The 23097-nt window shown below is 38.4% G+C and overlaps 1 protein-coding gene across 1 annotated transcript in view; it reads left to right on the top strand.

Moving 5' to 3' along the window:
- The window catches only part of Pcsk5 (proprotein convertase subtilisin/kexin type 5), a 351177-nt gene that overhangs the window by 139713 nt on the left and 188367 nt on the right, over positions 1–23097 (top strand). The window contains exon 9 of the mRNA XM_013018392.1: positions 7085–7185. Within this exon, the coding sequence (XP_012873846.1) occupies positions 7085–7185 (101 nt within the window). The remainder of the gene's footprint in view (positions 1–7084; positions 7186–23097) is intronic.

Here is a 23097-nt window from a genome sequence, read left to right as displayed (position 1 = left end):
CTCCTTTTCTCCTCCTCCTCCTCCTCCTCCTCCTCCTCCTCCTCCTTCTTTTTCCTCTTCCTCTTTTTCATCTTCGTCTTCCTCTTCTTCTTCCTCTTCTTCTTCGTCAGCCATGGATCTTGAACTCAAGGCCTGTGCACTGTCCCTGAGCTCTTTTTGCACAAGGTTAGCACTCCAGCACTTTGAGCCACTCCACCTCTTGTTTTGGGGTAGTTAATTGGAAATAAAAGTCTCATGGGGACTGTTCTGCTCAAGCTGGTTCCTGAGTCGCTAGGATTGTAGGTGTGAGCCACCAGCACCTGGCTTGAGTACATTTCTCTTTGAACAGTGTCACTGCTTCCCTTCCTCTCTCCCAGCTCCCCCGCCCACCATTCCTGCCCATAAGTCATCAACCCAACTTCTAACATAAACAATCCAAAGCCCAGTGTAAGTAAACACCCCCTCCACAGCAAGGGCTCACTTTGTGCATGCTTTTCCAATCAGAGCTCTGTCCTCTGCAGAGAGCTCTCATGCATCTTCCTACAGATAGCCACCAATTTATGTCTCAAATATCTTCTGTGTGATGTTCTTCATCAGGCGACCTTAAACCAATCCCCTCCTCCCTACCACTCTCTTTTCTGTTTTCCTCTTCAGTGTTCCTTTCTGTATACTTAGAGCGACTTCACACGACTGTGTACATTTGCTTATTTACTGTCTGGCATCCATGCTAGGATGGAAACTACTTGAGGATGAAGGCTGTGTTCCTTCCCAGAGCTCGAGCTCAATAAATGTTCATGCATAAATGCCTGTCAGATACTTGGAAGGACAGAAGCTTCCCGGGAAGATGGGGAGGCGCATGTCCACTGTCTCTGGATAAACTAGTGAAAGGTCAGTGATTTAGCATCCAAAATTAACAGGAATCCCACATAACAAAGCCAAAAGCACAACTTTCTTGACTGTCCATGAAAGAATGCTTCCACCTCCCCAAATTTCTACCAGGTTCTGTTTTATAGATAAAGTTCTCCTCGCTACATTATCTCTACCTTTTGGGACCGGTTCAGTCTCTAACTAGTAATTTGTCTTTGTGATAAGGGTACAAGGTCTGGCCTAGTCCTCCTAGGAGGTGTACTGTGAGCCAAGATTTGGAGAATGTATTCTCTTGCTCTCTTGATGTCACTTTATTTATTTGTGCTCAGAGCAAACCTACTGTCTGACGTATCTCAGGGTCAGCCCCAAAATTATCTTATTGCTCAGCAGAGGTGGCATTTGCTTTACACAAACATCCTGCCCTCTCTCCGCCCACTCCCCCTCCACCTCATTCATTTTTCAAATGCAGTCATCCTTTGTACAAGATCGTCCTGTATTGTCCCCGCTTCTCCTTTTGATTTAGCAACTGCCAGTACTTTTCATGAGTAGCAGAGCAGCAAGCTTAGATATTAATTATGTTCAGAAGATTGTCTGCATTCTCTTGAGACTGTGAAAAGGTGGAAAGGAAACATTGTTCCTGAGAATTTCTCCATTTTTAGATGTGTCAGGCAGTAGAACTGTGTGATACACACAGGCCACATAGGTCTACTTGGTCATGGCCACAGGTCACTTCTGCCATCCATTCTAGATATTCCATGTTGCCTGTGTTTTCATGGATGACAGTATTTGCAGTCAGCTTTTCCTTCTGCTCCTAATCCAGGATTCAGTATCTTCTCAACATACCCTTTTTGTTGCTGTCCTGGGCTTCTTTCAAACATCCTTTTTCTTGCATGTATCTTTCCTTGTGGTGGGATGTAATTTGGCCTGTGCATACATATCATTGCAAATTTCCTTTCTTGCCACCAGTTTATTACAGTGGTCATTTTCATAGCGGGGAAGCAGGAAGGTAGCAATAGTACAGCTGAGAATGAATAATGTTTATAGTTTAACTTCTAGGTTGTATCAATATATGCAAGTAACTTTTCTAGATGAATTATAAGTTTCTTGGTACTTTATTCGCTTAGTCAAAAAAAGAAGTGCCCCGGAATGGTTGCCTTATTGCGTGGGAGAGTTGAAGGTCTAAGACCAAAGGTGTTATAGGTGTGCTTGATTTGGGCAATTCAAATTAACCCGTAAATATTGGGCCTCTGTGGGTGCTTACAACCAAGCCGAGGGTTTACAGGCCAAGTTGAGATGGTAGAGGGCCAGTGAATGAACAAAAGAGTTAAATTCCAAGTGGGAGTCCAGGTCAAGGTGAGGAGGGTGAAGCTGAACATAGAGAAGCGAAAACGACCCACGGTAGGATCCTGATTTAGTGTTTGCTTGTTTGTTGGCAAAGTTTTACATCTACACACCTCATGTTCTCTTACCAATGTGGACGCTGGATCTTGTACTAACTTGTCATCTGTCATTGAATTCTCTACCAGCTGTGGTGACTTATGTGGATACAAAGAGCATTCATTGATCCTTATCCCTTTAATATTACTAGGCTTAATATATCTATCTTATTTACTGACACATTTAAGTTTTGTTTCTGTACCTGAAACAGCTCGCTTGGCACATTTCAGATCCAAAATCAAATCAATGGCAGATACAAAATTCAACCTAATAGACAGCAGCAGAATCACCTCGTGTTTTAAAAATATCTGTTCCATTGCTCTTTTAACAGCTAGGAGTCACTTTGGCATCATGATAATAAAACGAAGTATTTGATATTAGGTAGAGAGAAACTTATACCTATAGTTTGCTGCAAAAGCCAGTCACTGAAAACAAAAATCAAACTGAACTGAAATTCCCCAGAGAATTGGCTTCCTAGAGAACAACGAAAATTCGAATCATCTCATAGAATGAAATGTGAAACAGTAGGAAATAAGATTAGGAACATTAGGAAATAAACATTAGGGATAATATTAGGAAATAAGGATGAGAAAAGATGATGGATCTTCTCAGAGGAGCCTGGGGAATCCTGAACAATACCTCCCCCTCCCACTTTTAAACCAACTCAAGATGACATCCCCAAAGTTTATAGAGTCCAAAAATTCATCAGCTACTGATTCCGAGAGACGCTGAAATTTTGCTGGGATATGTCTGATCTGGCTCAGAGTCCAGTGTCCTGTCCAGTTTCCTTCCCTCTTATGGACACAAATAATATTTCCCTGAGTAATCTGAGTTCTTAGGAGAAAAATTGTATTCATCATTTGAGGAATGAATGGTGGGGAGTTAGGCCTTGTATGACATACCATCAGTACTGAGACCAAATTCGGAGATCTTCTTTAGAGTGTCTAATGCTATAGGACTTCATCATTCTGGCTTTGCAAAGAGTCTGCAAACTTTCTGCCCCGTGTTGTAAGGTGAACATTGTCCTTTCAGTCTTACTGTCTGGTTCTGTGTGTGTGTGTGTGTGTGTGTGTGTGTGTGTGTGTGTGTGTGTGTGTTGTGATTAATACACTTAGGCCAGGTGGTTCCAGTTTTCAAAACTAATTCTTCAAGATCGCATACCCCTTGGTGGTCTTTGGCTTTTCTTTGTAAAGACAGACATAAAACATCCTCTGGTACTGTAGCTTCTCTTGAGGATAAAAATTGTGCCTTAGATCTTTCTGGTAATTTATACCTAAATAGGTTCTTCCGTGGCAGGAACTTCCTCGTGAAATGACCCAGCTGGAATTTCCACTAAAGCAAAGGAGAAGGGAGTGAGGATGTGTTTGTTTCTTTCCCCCCATTCCTCCTAACCTTCCTCCTTGCCATCACCTTCCTGGACTACTCCTTTCTCACCCTTAGTCCCTAGTCTCAAATTTCACTTCATTCCAGTTGGTTGAAAAGATTACAGCATGGTGGTGACTTGGACGTCTACATTAATAGCATTTAACACCTCCTTGGCGTATATATGTAAAACCATTGAGCAGCTCTTTTTCTTTCTTTGACCAAATGCTGTATGTGGAGAAGGCATATTCCTGTTGCAAACACGACATCATAAAATTTTCATTGTTTGTGTTTGGCTGGAGGTAGTTATTTATGATACTCAAAAATGCTGCACACACTTGGACTATTTATTCTGGATCTGTTTCTGTGTCTGGTGCAGCTGAAGAATAAGCAATATGAGCCAAGTTAAAAATCGTGAAGCCAGCCACAAGTCATTGAAAAAAAAATACTATAATAAAAAACTTGGACAAAGGAATGTGGCCATGGGGTGAGGTAAAATGAGAAGAATGCAGGCAAGGCCTTCTTTAAACAACCCAGAGGTGTTCCAGCACCAACTTAGAGATCAGCACTTTCAAATGAAGGATGAGAATTCACCCATGATTTCAAATGTAGTAGAATGCCTTTTGAAAAACACAGTAATTGCACTTCTATTTACAGACTCCAAAGAATTGAAATTACAATTTCCGAGGCATTTTTGTACATGAGTAGCACTACTCACAACAGATAAGTTGTGGAATAATCCTAGGTGTCCATCAACAGATGAATGGATTAAAAAAAAAAAAGAAGGAAATCAGCCACACAGGCTGTTGGCTCACACATGCAATCCTAGCTACTCAGTGGACTGAGACATGAGGAGCAAAGTTCAAAGCCAGCTTAGGGAGGAATGTCCATGAGACTCTTCTCTCTAATAAACTACTCAGAAAAAGCTGGAAGTGGCCCTGTGGCCCAAGTGGTAGAGTGCTAGCCTTGAACAAAAGATAATGCCTAGGGACAATGCCTAGGCCTTGAACCAGCACAAAAGAAAAAAAGGAAGAAAAGAAAGGAAAGCCTTCCACAGGCTACAATGTGGTTTGACTTTGAAGACGTGACACTATGTGAAAGACAAATACCATATGATTCCACTTTATGAGGAATCAAATACATAGAAAAAAGATATCAGTGGTTCCCAGGAGGCAGGGAGAGACAATGAAGAGTTATGACATTGTTGTTTTTCATTGTTTAATATGAAAAGGGACTAGTGGAATGCATATAGTTAACAATGTTGTATTCCATACCTGAAATGCTAGAAGGGTAAATTTTTGTTCTATGATTTTTAAGCCCATTAGAAGATTGCTTTTTTATTATCAACAATGGTAAGTCCAGAAAGTTTCTAAACAAAAATAGATATGGCTCTGTTCCCCCATACTACCATAATGTCTGTCTGTCTGTCTGTCTGTCTGTCTGTCTACTTACCAACCTACCTACCTATCATCTATCTATATTGTGCTTGTCCTGGGGCTTGAACTTGGCCTGAGTACCACTGTCCTTGAGCTTTTGTTTTTGCTCAAGGTAAGCATGAGCTACTGGCACCTGACATCTATACCCCTTCCTTCCTTCCTTCCTTCCTTCCTTCCTTCCTTCCTTCCTTCCTTCCTTCCTTCCTTTCTTCCCTCCCTCCCTCCCTCCCTCCTTCCCTCCCTTCCTCCCTACCTTCTTTCTTTTTCTTTTTTTCTTTCTTTCTTTCTTTTTCTTTCTTCCTTTCTTCTTATTTTTTGGTCATGGAGCTTGAACTTGAGGCCTGGGTGCTGTCCCTGAGCTCTTTTGCACAAAGCTAGAACTCTATCACTTTGAGCCACAGCTCCACTTCTGGTATTCTGGTGGCTATTTGAAGATGAGTCTCCTGGACTTTCCTGCCCAGGGTGGCCTTAAACTTACTCTTCACATCTCAGCCTGCTGAATAGCTAGGATTAAAGGCATGAGCCACCAACACCCAGCTTGGCATTTATATCTCTTTGTTCAATCTTAGTCTTCCTATCTGTATTAAAGGCATGAGCCACCAACACCCAGCTTGGCATTTAGATCTCTTTGTTCAATCTTAGTCTTCCTATCTGTCAGCAAATAGATCCACTTAGTACAGATAGTCTGGTAGTGTTAGAGGTGTCAAATACAACAGAGAAAAGACAATAAGAACAGTGTAAAATGAAATAGGCCAACATGTTGGAACTATCTATAATGGTGTATACAAGGGTCTACTGAAATATCTTCATGTGACATAGAGGAACGTCTTGGGAGTTACGTAACAGCTCTCACAAACCAAATCCAGCTCATCTTTCTGTGCCTTTTGAAGAAAGCACTTTAAAATACCAAGGCTTGCTTTTCCAATGCCTCCATCCCATTTACTTTTCTGCTGACCTTTTACTCCTCCTTTCTTCTCTGCAGTGTGTAGTGATATGGCTGTCTTAATGCCAGAGATTTTCTAATGCCATTCATAGCTCTAAAGATTCCATTCATGTCTCACACATCAGGTGCATTTTCAAAGAACACATGATCACACCCAGCCAAACGGTGATTCTTATCCAGCGTGGAAGATTTTTTTTTTAAGATTTTACAGATATAACAATGATTTGGAAATTGTATTGAGTAATATTTGATTTCTTGTCTGAAAGCAAATTTAAATTTAATCTTCTTTCTTAGTGAGACAATAATGAAACAAACATTGAGAGTCATTGCCCTTGCTGAAAGGTAATGTTTTCTTCAGCCATAACTAAAAGTGAACTGGATTTGAGCCAAGAAAATGATCTGATTACAATAATGTGCCAGTAGACATGTTGTACTGTGATTGTGTATGAAATGTAATGGATGCAAACAGATTCTGCTTTGCTTTTCCCATCTGTGTAAAAGCTTAGAGAAAACTTGTGTCTTCCATGCTGCATTTCTCTGAACTCTGGAAAGATCCAAACCAGCTGACTGAGACAGAGCTTCCTTTGGACTTTTACACTTGCAATGTCATTGTAACAGTTCAGGGAGGGTAGTGATTAGTGTTTATCCTTCATGCTGACAATGTTCCATTCTAGCTGTTGGTTTGACAGGTTTACTGTTTTGAAGTGTGGAATCAATGGGCTAAGTCTCATTTGAATCCGGGCTAGTACTAGAGTTCAGAGCCTAGAGTACAATAATTTAAGGAAATACTTCCTACCCTTGATGTTTCTCTCCGTAGGCTCTCTCTAGTCTTGTTTCTGATTTTAACATAAGTCGAGTCCAGGTTTTAAGCTTTACTTTATTGAAGTTGATGTACACAGGTGACTTTCTCAACGTGATAGGATCACAGAATAAAGGGAATGTAGAATTTAACATGAATCTTTAACAGCTCTGCATTCACACTTGGGAACGCATTCTCTCTCTCCTTGCCTTTGCTCGACGTTGACTTCCCCAGTCTAAGTTTTTCATTTCTGTATTGTAGATCACAACAGACCTAAGGCAACGATGCACAGACAACCACACCGGGACATCTGCCTCAGCACCTATGGCTGCTGGCATCATCGCGCTGGCCTTGGAAGCCAAGTAAGCCTTGATTTCTTTATATCTTCACGGGTGACAACTCCCGAACTCCTCCTGGCCCCTTTTCCTGTATGTAGTTCCTAGCATAAAGGCCCCAGAAGCTAGACTTCCCAATGTCACCTCTAACGCATCAAACTGAGTACATGTCTGTAATCAGAACTTGGGATGTAAAGACAAGGGTATCTTGAGTTCTAGGACATCTTGACTCTGTCTCAAAAGCACAAACAGATAAATTCTCTACATTAAAAAGATAAGCCTTTGGTTTTTATATACCTAAAAAAAAATCAGGCTGTATAATTATCTTATTATGGAGTCATAGCGTGAACATGCCAGTTGGCTGCAACCGTCATGTCTTGAGATTTTTTTATTCTAGTCTAGGAACGTTCCTGTGAGTCTCCAAGACATTAGGTCAGCCCATTTCTGGTCACTTTTTATATAGTATTGTGAGGCTGCTCAGATTCCATTACAACAGCACGGTCACAAAGCAACTCTAGAGGACAAAATATTGTCAAGGTCATGTGGCAGGCGTCTAGAAACAAGGGTTACTCACTTTTCTCCAAGCCTGTTTCTGTGTCCAAGAGATCTGTTCATCTTCCACTCCAGGTCTGTCTATAATGTCTGGTGATCTAGTTGTTGTAATGCCTAGGAGATTTACTAATGACATTCATTAATCCAAGGCGTCAGTACTAACTCACCTCCCAAGTCGTATGTGCTCTCAAGAAACTCCTGATCAGCCCCAGCTCAAGGGGAATTCTTGTCCAGAGGGGAATAGTTTTTTTTTCTTCTTTCTTTTTGAAGATCTTACAGATAATATCATGGTAAGGCTTTTTGCATTTCCTCTCTTTCTAAAATAAATGGGCTCATTTGCCATTGCCATTTGAAAACGTAATACAGATCTAAATTCTCTTCTCCTCAATTTCAAAACTCAAAATACCCGGAAAATTATACACTGTTTTTCAAATGTAACATTGGATGGCAAATCTGTCTTGCACTAATTTGAGGCGATTTTCATCCTTTACTTACTCAATTTATTCTGAAAATTCCTATTTCCACTGCAGAAGTCCTCATGTATATAATTATGAGGTGCTGACTCAGACCCCACTGAAGGCCTGGTGTAATACATGTTATAAACATCATCTCTGAGAAGTATTTTGAGTTCCAAACACATCTGGCCCATGGTTTATAGAAGACGATTGGAAAGCCTGTTCTCTGAGGATCTCTCTGCAAGATCATAGCAGGAAAAAAGGACTAGAGTAATGACCTCAACATTTTTCATAAAAAAAAAAAAAATCCTACAGGCCTCACTAGGAAGGCGTGGGAAGGTTCATTCATCTAATTGCACCATGAAATAGAGCAATAATACCAGGCGACAAGGAAGGAATAGAGGGTAATGATTAAGCTAAGGTATTGCAGGAAGAACCTTGTGTATTCATTCCCAGCATACAGTGGCTTCTCAACACGTATAGTTGTTTCTATAGATCTTGAAAAAGAGCCTGTGTTCAGGCCTTGATGCAATGTGGATACGGCACATTGCTAAGTCACCAAGGGTTTGAACTAGAACAAGGAACAGAACATAGGCTCCAGATGTTGTATCGTATCTTTGTGTGGCCTCCTGACGAAGCCTCATCATTGGGAGCGATCCAAGGCCCCATGCACATTTGGATTTCTTGCTCTTTGACAAGATTCAATATGCAATCATTTAAAACATACTATATCTGTTAAGGTGTTAAAAGTTTGGGTTTAGCAAGAATCTGGCACCCTATGAAATTCTCACTTTACAACTTTTCGCTGGAGTGTTCTGGCAGCTGAAATCTCAGTTTAAGTGTCTGTGTTTTTAATTTGGTGGACTCTAAATAGAATTTTTGGAAAAGCCTATTTTCTTTCTGACATTCTACGTGGTTGTTCTGGAATATTTTCCTTCCCATGAAATAAGAAGAAAGGAAAATAAGAATCAAGAATTCCTCCACCACCTTGTCTTCACCATAAAGACTGTGATCATTTAGCATTTCCTCCATTTTTATTAGCCTATATTAGTGTACACAATATTTTCTCTGTGACCATGCATGCACTATATCCTAACTGACACCTATTTTCAATAATAGTTCTTCTACACACTCTAGATGCTGAAATAAAAATCCTTCCATTAAGCTTCCAGAAAGTCATTCAATGGTGGAGCTGAGTAACCCATCGGAAGATTGTGACAATTTTCTTTTCTTTTGTGTGTTGAGCATTTTCAAAGAAAAGATTTATTTTGGCTCAAACTTTGATGGGTAGAAGTGAACTTGTATTCCCCAAATACAGGTTATGTTCCTGGAAAATCTACTATCTTTCAGCATTTTAGCAATGAAGCTTAATCAGAGGTCTAAAATAGTCAACAATCTAATAGAATGCAGACAAATACTCCCTTCTTTGTAACACCACTGGTTTGACCTACAGGCCAATCTGCCTGCAAGTGAAGCTGAAAATTACAGGAAAAGGGTCTGTGTATTAAAGAAGTCTGTCAGGCATTGATATTAAACCAGCAGTCAAATAAGCTGTGGCTTGAGGGGAAATTATCTAAAACTAAGAAATTGTAGAGAGGACCTGAAATCACAGTGTACGAAGGTTGCAGTTTGCTAAGCCTGGCCTATTTACCCAATTCCACGCCTTGCAATCTTCACTTCTGTTTCTTCTCAATAATACTTGAACCTTGATATTTGGACATTTAGCCTTCACGGGACCAGAAGCTGAACACTCTGATCTATAAGGTACTCCTGTGGAAAGAGAGTGGAGAGAAAGCTTCAGCAGACAACATGAGGGTTGAGGACAAGCATGGCTGCCCACATCAGGGTTTACTGAGTAACTACACAGACTGAGCCTCAGGTCAGAAAACAGCACGCAGAACCGGCTAGTCCCTATTAAACTGCATGGTCCAGCTATTCCTGCACTGTGAGGAGAAATGTGTTTTTCTCTGAATGGACCAGGTTGTAGAACTCAGTTGTGCTGACATCAGGGAAACATACCAAATCCCTCCCCCACCTCAGCCTGCTTTCTTACATTCCCAAGTGCCGGCCTGCAGCAGACTTTTGCTGCGTCAATTGGAAAAGTTGTATTATGGATGTTGTTTTTACCAGTGTTCTCTCTGACATTCCTAATCCTGCTCAGGACACGAAGGGCAAAGCAAACAAATGCAAAACAGAATCAGATAAGCTCAGAATGACCAGACTGAACAACTGATCATGTGACAGCTCACAGAACTTCTATAACATCCTTTTCCTGCTGGATCTGTAAGAGCCAACACTGCAGCAACCGCTGCTGTCATATACCCCCCAGATTCTTTAGTGAAAGTATAGTCCACCTTTGTATTCATGGGCCCTCCAGTCTTCACTTTGACCAGCCACGGTTGAAAATATTGAGAGAGCAATTTCAAGTGTACCAAATATATATACACTTTCTTCTGTAGTTCTCTAAAAATGTAGAATAGCAGTACTGACAGACATACCATTTATATTAAGTATTGTAATACATCTAGAGGTGGCTTAAAGGATGCATAAGGTTTTGGTGGTGCTGGTGCTGGTGCTGGTGGCAGTTTGTGTGTGTGTGTGTGTGTGTGTGTGTGTGTGTGTGTGTGTGTGTGTGTGTAGAAGGAACTGGAACTAGTTACTTTTGCATAGCTGTGACCAAATACCTGAGAGATACAACTTAAGGGAGAAAATATTTCTTTGGGCCCATAGTTTCAGAAAGTTTAGTCCATGGTCACTCGGAGTGTGTTGCTTGAGCGACAAATCACTAGGTCAGGATATTGTGGCAACGGAGATCTGTTCACCTCATGACAGACAGGTAACAGAAAGCAGGACTAGAGTAAGGGGCCACAGCAAGACAGATGCAAAAGACCTCCTCCCCAGGACTGTATTTCTCCAACTAGTCCCTTCCTTTACATTGTTTACTCTCTCACAGTAATGAGTTCATAGTGTAAATCCAGCAAGGGATAAGCCCTTGATGAGGTTACAATTGCCTCCCCCAAACTCATTTATCCTGTAGCAACCAAGCCCCAACACACGAGGCTATGTGGAATATTTTGTATTTCTTTATAGCATGGCATGTCTTGAGCATCCGTGAGCTTTGGCATTTGTACAGGGTCTTGGAACCTTCCTTCATAGATATGAAAGGATGACTATTTTTTTTCCTTGTCCCCAAGATGGAAATGAGTCTCAGTTCCTTCCTATACCATTCAGCCCCTTATCTGCCTCTTTTTGCACAGCGGTGTGGGGGGTGGGCGGGGAGGGGGTGCCTTAAGTTCTGTAGCTCACTAACAGGTTGATCATGTATCGTTTCTCTACTAAATTAATCCATTTTCTCTGTTCCCTTATAATCATAAACAGTTTCAAAATAAAGTAACTGTCATCTTAAAAGAGAGCTGGGATGAAATACATTTTCATTGGAGTAACCTCAGCATATATTAGTTGTTCTAGTGGGTTTTTTCAAATTTTAAGTAATTAAATTTAGGTTTACATAACTTCATGGTAGTTTAATTAAGTCAATAAGGAGCATGTTACTGATGATTTCAAGGGATGTGATTGCTGTATTGGCCATAAGTGACTTCAAATGATGTCACTGTGAATAATGAAACTCACCAACTTCAAATAAAATGAATATACTAGGAAGCAAATATATACTAGGAAGCAAGTTTCTTACAGGAATAAGAAAGGAAAGACAACTATACTCATTTGGGGTAAACAGACCTGAAGTATACAAAGTCACATTGGTACAGTGTTTGTACTGACAGCCTAGTATTATACCCATAGTTCTCTAGATCTTTAGGAAAGAAGGTGAAGGCAGAAGGGAAGAAGAGGCTCCATAGCCCATCAGCTTTCACATAAAATGGTTTGTAAAGCTGAAGCAGCTGGCATTCGTAAAAGTAGAGGGTTTGGGTTTACAAATAATACACCGTTGGAAAATCTTCCTGACCTGAATTTGCACATATTAGTAAAGAAAAGTCATATTTTTTTCTTTTAAATGTTTTTCTCCTATATTTTTTCCCATCAACAAGTTGTACAGAGGGTTTCATTTTGACATGTCCATACAATGTATACAACGCCCCTTGATTGAACTCATCCAGTCTGTAATTCGCTTTTGTTTTCTCCTCCACCTTCACAAATACATCTCCACAAGCTTCATTGTTCCATTCCACAGAGACTCATAAAGACTTTTGATCATATGCTTCTTCACCCTTTTCACTTTCCATCTCTCTTACCTCTCACTAGTACACGTCGCTCAAGACCTGTTTTTACATTTCTGTCCTCCATTGTTTTCCTGTAAGTGAAATGTTCTAAGGAGTTTCACCATAAATGTCCAGACCACCCCACCACGCTAGTAGACAACAGCTTACAATAACTTTCATTTTGTTATCTTAGTTCAGATACCATACGTATTGGTATGGTTCTCCTCTAAAATTCATTTCCTTTAGTTTGATTTTAATAAAAGTCAAGGATTGTGATGAACTATTTTGTCCTTCATAGAAGTGGGAAGCTTTTGTTGTTTTAAGTTTCTTGAACCCAACTGAAACCCTCATGTACTCATAAGACATTTCAAGTGAACAGAAGAGAAATTTAAAAAAAAAAACGTATTCAATAAAAAAGATTGTTGAATTTTGAACAAGCAAACTGCATCAGGTAATGGAGTATGTAATGCTATTTGTATACTTTTTACAAATATACAAAATATTTAATAGTAAATTGTAAACTTGAATGTATTTGTTTGAGGGAGAGTTGAGGATAAGTGTAACTAAAGCATATTTTGATGGGTCTAAGAAAGAAAGATAAATACAGTTATACTTACAGTTGTTATTAGTTCATGGTTCTTCCATAGATATTTTATACAAACATTTATTTTTTTAATTGAGTGGATGATATGCTTTCATTTGATATATTTTTATTTCTCTTCTGTTCATTTGAAAAGCCATATTTTTGTGGAGTATTTTCAATGTTTAAACATCAGCATTAACTCAAGAAATTCAAAATTGAAGTTCATCAAAGATAGCTTTTTTCCCCCTTGAATTGCAAAGGGTCTTTCTGAACAATTGGAGAGTGTATGTTCAGCAACTAAAACACAGTACTCTATAGAGGATATGATAAGTCAAAGGGACTGAGTCAGGCAGACACTTCTGAGATTATTGACCACATCAAAGGTAGAAAGAACATTCCACACATTTGGGAACTAAATAGCTCAAAAGTCTTTCCCTCAAATTTCAGCTATAGGAATTCATCTTACAATGAAAAACCCAGAAATAGATCGAGATTACAATTCAGAAAATAAATGAACTAAGGCAACAGCTATTATTCTTGCTATATTCTAAAAATAAGGTTGGTAATATGAATTTTTAGCTGCCCTTCATACCTTATACACAAATGCACACCCACACACATATACACCCCACAAAACACATTTCCATACAAAGTTCATCTATGCCTTCTCTGTTCCCTCTTAGTACAATTGTCTTATTACCACTGGTTTATATAGGCTTTATGGACACATATAAAACATGTAGAATATGTAGAATATAATTCTACATCATTTACATAATCTTATCCTACTATATGTATTTTCTCTTTTTCTTCTCTTTCTTTCCTTCTTTCTTCCTTCCTTCCCTTTCTTTTCCTTTCCTTTCCATTCTTTTCCTTTCCTTTCGTTTCCTTTCCCTTTCTTTTTTTCTTTTCTTTTTCTTTTTTGTCAGTTATGGGGCTTGAACTCAGGGCCTGGATGATGTCCCTGAGCTCATCAGTTAAAGGCTAGCACTCTACCACTTACGCCACAGTGCCATTTCTGATTTTTCTGGTGGTTCATTGGAGATAAGAGTCTCATGGACTCTCCTGCTCAATCTGGCTTTGAACTGTGATCCTCAGATCTCAGCCTCCTGTGTAGCTGGGATTATAGGCATGAGCCACCAGCGCCCGGCTACTATAGGTATTTTCATATTTATCATACAAATGAGACCTAAAGTTCTAGGGAATAGGATTGTAACTTAAGATCTTTATTCACGTATATATAAGAAACATTGTTGAACACTAGAAAAACTTAAGGCACAATGGTATATACTACATAAATTATGTAGAGCATAATTAAAGTATTTGTTTAAAAAGTCTCTTGGTGTCAAAGGATTTTGTAATCTCATTAGGCAAAGAAATGCTCACTAGCAGATACAAATTATTTACAACAGGCAATGTAATCATCTGCGGGACGGTTAGAGGGTTCAAGACTTGATTGAATGTAGAAACGGCTAGCTTTGATAATTCAAGGGAACTCTGTTCCTCTCATACCTTGGAATCCTTTCTTATATGTAGAAAATTTTTATCAAACTCGTTTCACAGCCAATACTTGACTAATCTTTCTGCTGTACATTTACTTTCTCCATAGGAACACTGAGATGTGAGGAGACTTTCTCAGTTTAGTATATATAAATTATTTTTGCTTTTCAGACCCTTTGTTGCTATTTGTTAGTGATTTTTTTTTCTTTTTGGTGCCTAACTAAGGTAAAATAAAGACTTGGTGGCATTTTCTCATTGGACTTCTCCTAATGGAGAGAGGGGAGACATTAAAATGTCTAAGCAGAAAACATTTGTGTTGAATCAAACCACAATTCACATCACAGGCTATTGAGGGGTTTTGGGGGGGGGTTGTCTTTGTTTTTAGTCCTCAAAATTATTTTCTCAAGAAATTAAACGTACTTGGTGCTAGTGGCTCACACCTGTAATACTGGGTGCTGAGATCTGAAGACCCTGGTTCATAGCCATATGAGGCAGAAAAGTCAGAGAGACTCCCATGGACCAGGGGAAAAAACAAAAACTTGAGATAGAGATGTGGTTCAACTAGTAGAGCCAAAAAGCCAAGTATATGTGGAAGGCACAGAGTTTAAGCTCTAGTACTGAAACCAAAATAAACAATAAATAAGTAGAAATTAATGATGTGAATTATCTGAATTTCTTGTAAACCTGAAAAGCCCACCTCTATCAATCTTCTGCAGTTCTGATCACCACTGCGTGACTTTGCTTCACTGTTCATTATCATCTGTGTTGCTGATATATACTTCCAGTTCAGGAAAGATTTATAGCAAAATTCCCCTCCCCCCAAATACTTGTGATAAAGTTATTATAAGAAATTAAAACCTGGGACAGTGGAGGAACATCTGGGATTTCCGTAAACTAGCTCTGAATTTAAGTAACTCATGGGGATGGAGAGGACTTCAAACTTGTAGATCAGAGCACACTCAAGGGAAATCATATAAAAGACTTCATAGCCACAAACTTATCTCAATACCAGAGTCAGCCTCTTAATCCTGCACCTTGTAAAACCTATCTTTTCTTCTTTCTTGATGCTATTTTCATTAAAAACGCACTTCAGTATAACATGTTCTGTCGAGAATTTTTCCCAAGGGCCACGATTCAGCTGTTCAAGAGTTGCAGTAGGTGCAGAACACAAATAAAGTGTTTGGTTATGGTGGGCAAATTTCAGAGGGCCTGCAACAAATCCTTTCCTATGAGGAGAGCTTTACTTACTTCAGTTAGAATGTAGAAAGTAATGTCCACCAGCAGCGAATACAAACATGTGCACCCCGACTCTGTGCAATCACACGGTAAAGCAAACCAGGAATCACACCCACCCTTGTCTGTACAGTTTCTTGTGTGTTGTAATGTAGTTTGTTTGGCCTTTGAATGTAGCTCTGATTTCTGGCATGAAAGACTGGGTTCGCACAGCAGGAGGAGGGTGAGAAGAATTACAAGGTAATCAGGCAGGAGAGCTGAAAAGAAACGTTGTGTGGTAAAAGCAGCATGCATTTTCAAGTTGAGGCCACATGGTAGAAAAGGGATGTACTGTCCTGGATTACTCCCTATAGTGAAATAATTGTAACCAGGCTTGAGAACAGTTTCCATGGGCCTTCTGCCAGGACTGTGCATGGAAATAACTTTGTTATGTCTACGTACACACAGACAATACACGCTGTCCTCTAACACTTTTCAAGCTCAAATTATGGACAAGCCAAGTTTCCCTGGACTTAACTCTGTACCTAAGTAATGGTTTCAAACAGGATGGATTCCAAAGGTATCCATTATGACTGGAAAAGCTCTGGTCAACAGTCTTATTCATCTTGATATTTAGCTAGTGTTTTTCTGTCTCCCTCCCTAGACGAGGACACTGATAAGCCCTGACTGTAGAGGTTTCAGCTGCTCTGAACTTCTTTATGTTTGTAGCTCTTCCTCTTTTTATTGGCCTTATTTTTTAAAAACACATTCACTGAAAACATATTGTTCTTTTCTTATGTCGCTGGGTTTAGTTGCTCATTTGTTTCCTTTGTACCAATGCTAAGGCTTGAACTCAAGGCTTTGACATCTTTGGCTTTTTTACTCTATGCTGACCCTGTCCCTCCTGAGACACGCCTCCACATCCAGCTTAATTCGTTAATTGGAGATAAGAGTCTCTGGGGTTTGTCTGTCATGGCTAGATTCTTAGTTCTATTGCAATCACCAGAGTCTTTTGCTGTGTAGCTGTTCACGTTTTCTGTGTCAAATTGCAGAAATGTCTTAGGTTATTATAAATATCTAATTTGAGCTGGGGAGGCAGACAAACTATGTGGAAAACTAGTTTTAGGGGTTCAGAAGAGATTGAGGGCATGTGGACAAGGTGATAGCAATTGGGATAGAGACATGTGGGTACTTGATGTGCACTGGGCAGGTATAGGCTGCAAGGGAATAAGTTGAAAGTGTACCTAGAAGGAAAGGGCACCGGGGAAAAGCAAGCTAAGCCTAGTTCCTTTGCTGAATTTGAATGGGTTTTTTTTGTGCCACTTATAGCAATAGATAGCTCTTGTTTGTGCCCATAGTGTTCTGGGAATTAGAAGAAACATAGAAAGCTGATGGGTCCTGCAGATCCTTAAAATGAGAACTGTGTGAGTGAGATTGGGAAAGATAAGGAGACTGATAGCAGGGCTGACACTGGCCAACACACATTGTACTTGTCCACTGACTTGTTTATTTAAAACTCCTTTCTTTGGGCAACTACTTAAAGATAAAAAAAATATTTAAAAAAAGAAAAAAGAAAATGAGACCTGCAGCAAATACCTCATCACTTATTGAGGATGTCTCCCAGCTTCGTGGTAAGTCTTCACTGCCTGTCACGTAGATCATGAATTCTGTACATGACTGAGACAGTTCATATTTTTGAAAAGTGAAGGAAAATAAAGAACATGGGTTTATTTGAATTATAACTTGTCTATGAGCTTCCTTGAATACACAGTATCACGTAGGAACAGCAAATCCCTAACCTTTACACAGTGACCCAGTAAGATTGCTTAGAAAAAAAATCTATTGATGCATTTGTGAGTTTAAAAGAAATATAGAAAATCTAGTGTTTCCAATTTGTAGATGTTACTCATTGCCAGGAAAATTTTTGCTCTTAATAGTACCTCTGGTTATACCCCAAGTACCTTCAAATATCATTTTTCTTCCTAAGGAAAGATGATTTTTTTTTATTCAGGGCTCATTACTTTCACATCATAGTTTCCTAGTTAATCACTTCAGTAAAAGCATTATTAAAAGACATTCTCCATAACGGCTCATTCGATAGCTTCTTCAAATACCACATCTTTGTATTTGTAGACTCTTAAATATATCCCTAAGCTCTACATTGAAATCCAAGTAAAGTTCAAGACTGTTTATACTGCCAGTGTCCCTAGACTGAGTTTTTAATCAGTTTGTTCTCTACTTACATTGATCTGAAATAAAGTTTTTTTTAAGTGATAGGACTTTAAAAAAAAAAAAACTAAACTTTTTTTGTGTTTCTTTGCTTCAATGACATATTGTTTCAATGACTCTAAAATCTAAAATTTAAATATATATATATATGATATATATCCTTCTTGAGGCCAATTTTCATTACATATCTTTTGTTGATCATGAAACTGAATATCCACTAAGAAAAAGTATTAACTTATTTTAGAATATTCCCAAAAAAATGTAGAGACATCTGGGAGGGATGGAGGTGTCATTCTTGACCAATAAAATGCTTGTAAAACAAATAAAGATAGGGACACCCCAAGGCAAAAAAGGATCTTCTTGCCTTTTTCCTTCCCTCAGTGTGTAGACATTACTAAGTGATTAAATATATAAGTAGTGACAAAAGAAAAATTAGTCCGCATTCACTCCATGTTGGATCACAGCCAAATATTGAACTACTTGGTTGTATCTAGAGTTGTATTGAATCCTTACAGTAGAACTTCAAAGTAGGCATTATCTCCATGTGTCCGATATAGCAAATGAAGCCTGGGAACTCACACAAGCAGTACATGATAGATCTGGAAGTTGAACTGAATGCAGGGTGCCACTTGGGTGTGCCCTTCTGGTTTAGAGCAATTATTGTTGCTCTCACACTCAATACAAATGGCCACTACAAGGGGCATACATTTGGAAAGGAAGATAGGACTTCTGAGCAGGCATGAATTAGGAAGACTTGCAGGGTTGGAGGGATTTGAGGTATATAAGTTCTTTTTGTTCTTTTTTTTATTGTGAAAATATTGTACAGAGGGGTTACAATTACATATGAGTACATTTCTTTTTTTTACTTTTAATTTTTTTAATTTTTTAATTTTATTTTTTTCATTTTATTTTTTATTTTTTGTGAACATACTCTACAGAGGGGTTACAATTACATAGGCAAGATAATGAGTGCATTTCTTATCAAGCATTGCAGCCTCCTCCTTTGTTTACCTTTCACATCCCTTCCCAGCCTCCCTCTGCCCCCCTACTCAATCCTCCCCCACCAATTCCCCCCCACCCCTGCACCAAAGTTGTAAAGTTCGTTTCCGACATGACAACTTGTACTTCTCATTGTTGCAACGAGTCCTAAGTCTCCCACAACTCAGGAGAGTGGAGCTGGCTTTATTCTTTTTTTCTTAACTGTAGTGTGCATGTGTCTCATTATGGGATCTTATTTTAAAATGTGGAGTTCAAAGCCCTCTACATCAAGTAATTTAATTTCAAATCATTCATAAATCATGAATCTCCTGACTGTAAGCTGATGTGGAGTGGAAGTGTGTTACACTAGCTGCAACCCAAAGAACAGTGTGTGGCATATAGCAGGCAATCAGTCACACGTGTGTGCAATGATTGAGAGAATGATGGAGTAAAAGACCTCTCCCTACAGTTATTCTGAAATATACATAGATATCTAGGTATCTGTAGAGTAAGGGGTCTAGTGCCAACAAGTTGTTTTGCTGTTGTTGTTGTTTTCAGTCATGGAGCTTGAACTGAGTGCCTGAGCACTTTCTATGAGCTCTTTTGCTTAAGGCTAGCATTCTACCACTTTGAGCCACAGTGCCTCTTCTGGTTTTCTGGTGGTTAATAGGAAATAACAGTCTTACAGACCTTTTTGCCTAGGCTGGCTTTGAACCACAGTCCTCAAATCTCAGTCTTCAGAATAGCTAGGATTACATGCATGAACCACCAGTGCCTAGCTCAAGCAGAGTTATTTTAATCTTATGCTTAAACAAGCATTTTGCTAAGAATTGGACAAAAATTTCATAGTTCATACCACAGCAACCAGGGGTTAGGCAATCAGGTTGTATACACACTTGACCTTTAATCTCTCTCTAAGACAGCCTTCTTTTCAATTAACAGACTCATATTAAAGATACTTATTCTAATGTAGAGATAACAATAAATAAAGCATGGTTATATTGGTAATACCATCTGTTACTCTATTTGTTGCAGTTGAGTTATTATTTAATGACATTAACCACAAATCAACTGTCTCAACTGTGAGTGATTGCGACTGTGACTAAGATGTAGAATAGAAAGCCAAATGATAAAGAAGAAAGGCTGAATTATCTGTTAATTCTTATCTTCCTACAACTTTGAAACATGCCTGTATAAGATTGAAAGCAAGTTGAATGCTGACATTTACTTCAAAGACTAAAGACTAACATTGTGCACTAACTAAGCATGACTGCACTAAAAAAATAGTAAAACTTATTATTTTAAACCATTGGTGAGCGCTGGAGTTTATCTCAAATATTGAGTACACCATCAGGGAGTGTTGGATTGACAGAAGGGACTTGACGTGAAATTCAAGGTAGGGAAATGGCGCTGAGACTATTCTGCTAGTTATTTAAGAAGGGGAAACTTTTACAAATGACTTGTGAGTGTTGTCAAGAGCTACCCAGAGAAAGTCTGATGTGTAGGTGATCATATTAGTCATGTTGAATTCTTACGTACTGCCCTGAGTTTAGGTGCCATTGGAATTGACATGTAATGGCCTCCTCTTCTAAAGCAGATGTGGTCAATTGTATAAATTTCACTGTACTAAAACCCTCAGTTACGTGGGATCCCATACCTAGAATATAAAATAATTGTTATCAGTGTGTCTGTGAATCATAACGTTGGAAAGCTGCCAAGAGACCATCTGGTTTGTGCAGAAGTTTGGCTGAGAATATTAAGCATCCCAAGGCAGAGGAGATGTGGAATAGAAGAGGAATAAAAGATTGTATTTAAGGTATAATGTTTAGCTTATTTTTAAAAAATTAAAGAAACTTATTTTGTGATGACAAGCTATTTTACTGATAAACTTTCTTTTTCTACCTTTAAAAAAAAGAATGTGCATTAATTGTACAAATTTCCTTACAGGTATGTAATATATTTGGATCATATTAACTCCTCCTACGGCCCCATTCCCTTCTTCCCACTTATCCCCCAGACACGTTTCATTCTCTCCTCCAGCGTCTTGTATAAGTTTCATTACAATCTTCTCCAATGTAACATCTGCCCCGACTCTTCCTTTTTTTTCTTGTATGACTATCCTTGGCAAAATTAAAGGAAGGTTCATCACCTCGTGTTGATTCCTGTAAAGGCTCGTCTTTGCAGTTGAAAGGGCTGAGTCTGTTTTGTTCTTGTATTAGCAAACATCCAGTTCACTCTCTGTACCTTATGGTCTTTCAAGGAGAAATTCACATTTACTTTCGATTAATGGATACCTGGAATGGCCATCTCTTGGCTACCAGTAGCAATAGAACCATTTAATCATACAAATACTTTGTTTTGAAAAAAAAAGGAATATAAATCATGCACACATACACATATAATGAAAATTTCCCTCCTGACTCAAATCTCAGCAGTGTGCCATTTTTGAATAATGTAACAACTCTTGATGTAATAATACTATTTTCAAATAATCTTTGTTGTTTTATTTTCCTTTCTTTTGATGTCAGTCCTCAGCCTTGAACTCTGGGGTTGGGTGCTGTCCCTGTACTCTTTTGCACAAGGTTAGCTCTCTATTGCTTGATCCACAGCTCCACTTCCAGCTTCTTGGTGTTAATTAGACATAAGAGTTTCACAGACTTTTCTACCTGGCTCTGCATTAAACCATAGTCCTCACATCTCAGCCTCCTAAGTAGCTAGGACTACAGGCATGAGCCACCGACATTAACTTAACAAATATTCTTCATGTCATTTATTATGAAAATATTTTCATAGTTCATTATGTGTAGTCTATATTTTTCTTTCCCTTCACATACTATTTACTGTTTTCTTCAGGTAAACTGGCATGTGTGTGTATGTGTGTGTGTGGGGGGGGGGGGGTAATTGCTAGGGATAAACCTTACTTGTAAATCAAATAATGCTTTAACCAACCTAGACTTAAAAAGGGTTATATTAAAGAAATTTTCATGTCTTTGTATATCCTGTTCAGTTGTTAGAGATTATTGAGAAACTCTTGAATTAGAGAATTAATATTCAAATTGAATTTTACAAGACTATTTCAGAGTATCTCAAAAAAAATGTAAGAATGTTATGAATCCCTGCAAGTCACTTAATCATTTCTGTTGTTTCCTTCATTTAAATACTCAATATATTATTCTTCCACTTTTATTGCAAATGTGCTTCCAATTTGTCATTTCCTTTCAAGTTTTCTTCCTACTGTTTTGACACAGTATATATTATACTGTACATATTATTTTGTCAAATTTATGTATCTTTTATGAATTCTTTAAAATCCACACTTGATCCTTTGGTATATTCTGGAAAATTTTAAGTAGTCCAATGAAAGTCTAGGATTATTTGCTGTCTTATATTGTAACAGAGGGTCAGGTGAAGAGGGCGTAGTTTGGAAAGTACATTCCTATCTCAAAGCCCGTTTGAAACTTATTTTTTAGCAAGTATTTCCTCACTTCATTTTCACTTAATGTTTCATCAAATTTAATTTATTTTGGTGTGAGGTTCTAAATTGAATTTTTATATGGATCATAATTACCCTGGTCATTTGCAAAGTTATCCTGATGTACTTAGTTATTTTTTCATTTCTTTACCTGCTTTATTCATGAAAATCCTCTATAGGATTTTCTGAACTTTCTGTATTTTTTAACATTATGTAATCACTTCATGTTTTAGGCGTTTTGCCAACATTTTTTTCCCATTCAGTTTTTTAACTAAAATTCAGAACCACTCTATTCTGGCCCAAAACCAATTTCATTAAAAACCTGTAACCATGTGTAAACCTTGTCTTCTTTACAGTAATTGCTCTTGCTATTCAACAAAATCCATCTATTCACATTCATCTATGACTTAGTTTTATTGACATAATAATGGTTGGGATATGACAACAGTTCTTTTCATTTAGGGGTTTAGACTTAGTTATTGCCATAGTAAAGTTTGCTTACTTTGCTATCGCTGTAATGTCTTATCTGGACTGATTTATCTATAACAGTACTATTGTTTTTGTATATTTTTTAATCCCTAGCCCCTTTCTTTCAACCAGTTAGGTTTGCTTTGTTTCTCAGAATACCTATGGCATCTATAATGTTAATTTTCCTTTCATTTGTAACATGTATTTTTCATATTGGTTCTTTTTTGTTCTTAATATATATTTTTTATTGTAAAGATATTGTACAGAGGGGTT

Source organism: Dipodomys ordii, unplaced genomic scaffold (assembly GCF_000151885.1).
Source record: "Dipodomys ordii isolate 6190 unplaced genomic scaffold, Dord_2.0 Scaffold40, whole genome shotgun sequence".
NCBI lineage: Eukaryota > Metazoa > Chordata > Mammalia > Rodentia > Heteromyidae > Dipodomys > Dipodomys ordii.
Note: the sequence above shows the minus strand (reverse complement) of the source record. Positions and strands in the feature narration are given on the sequence as shown.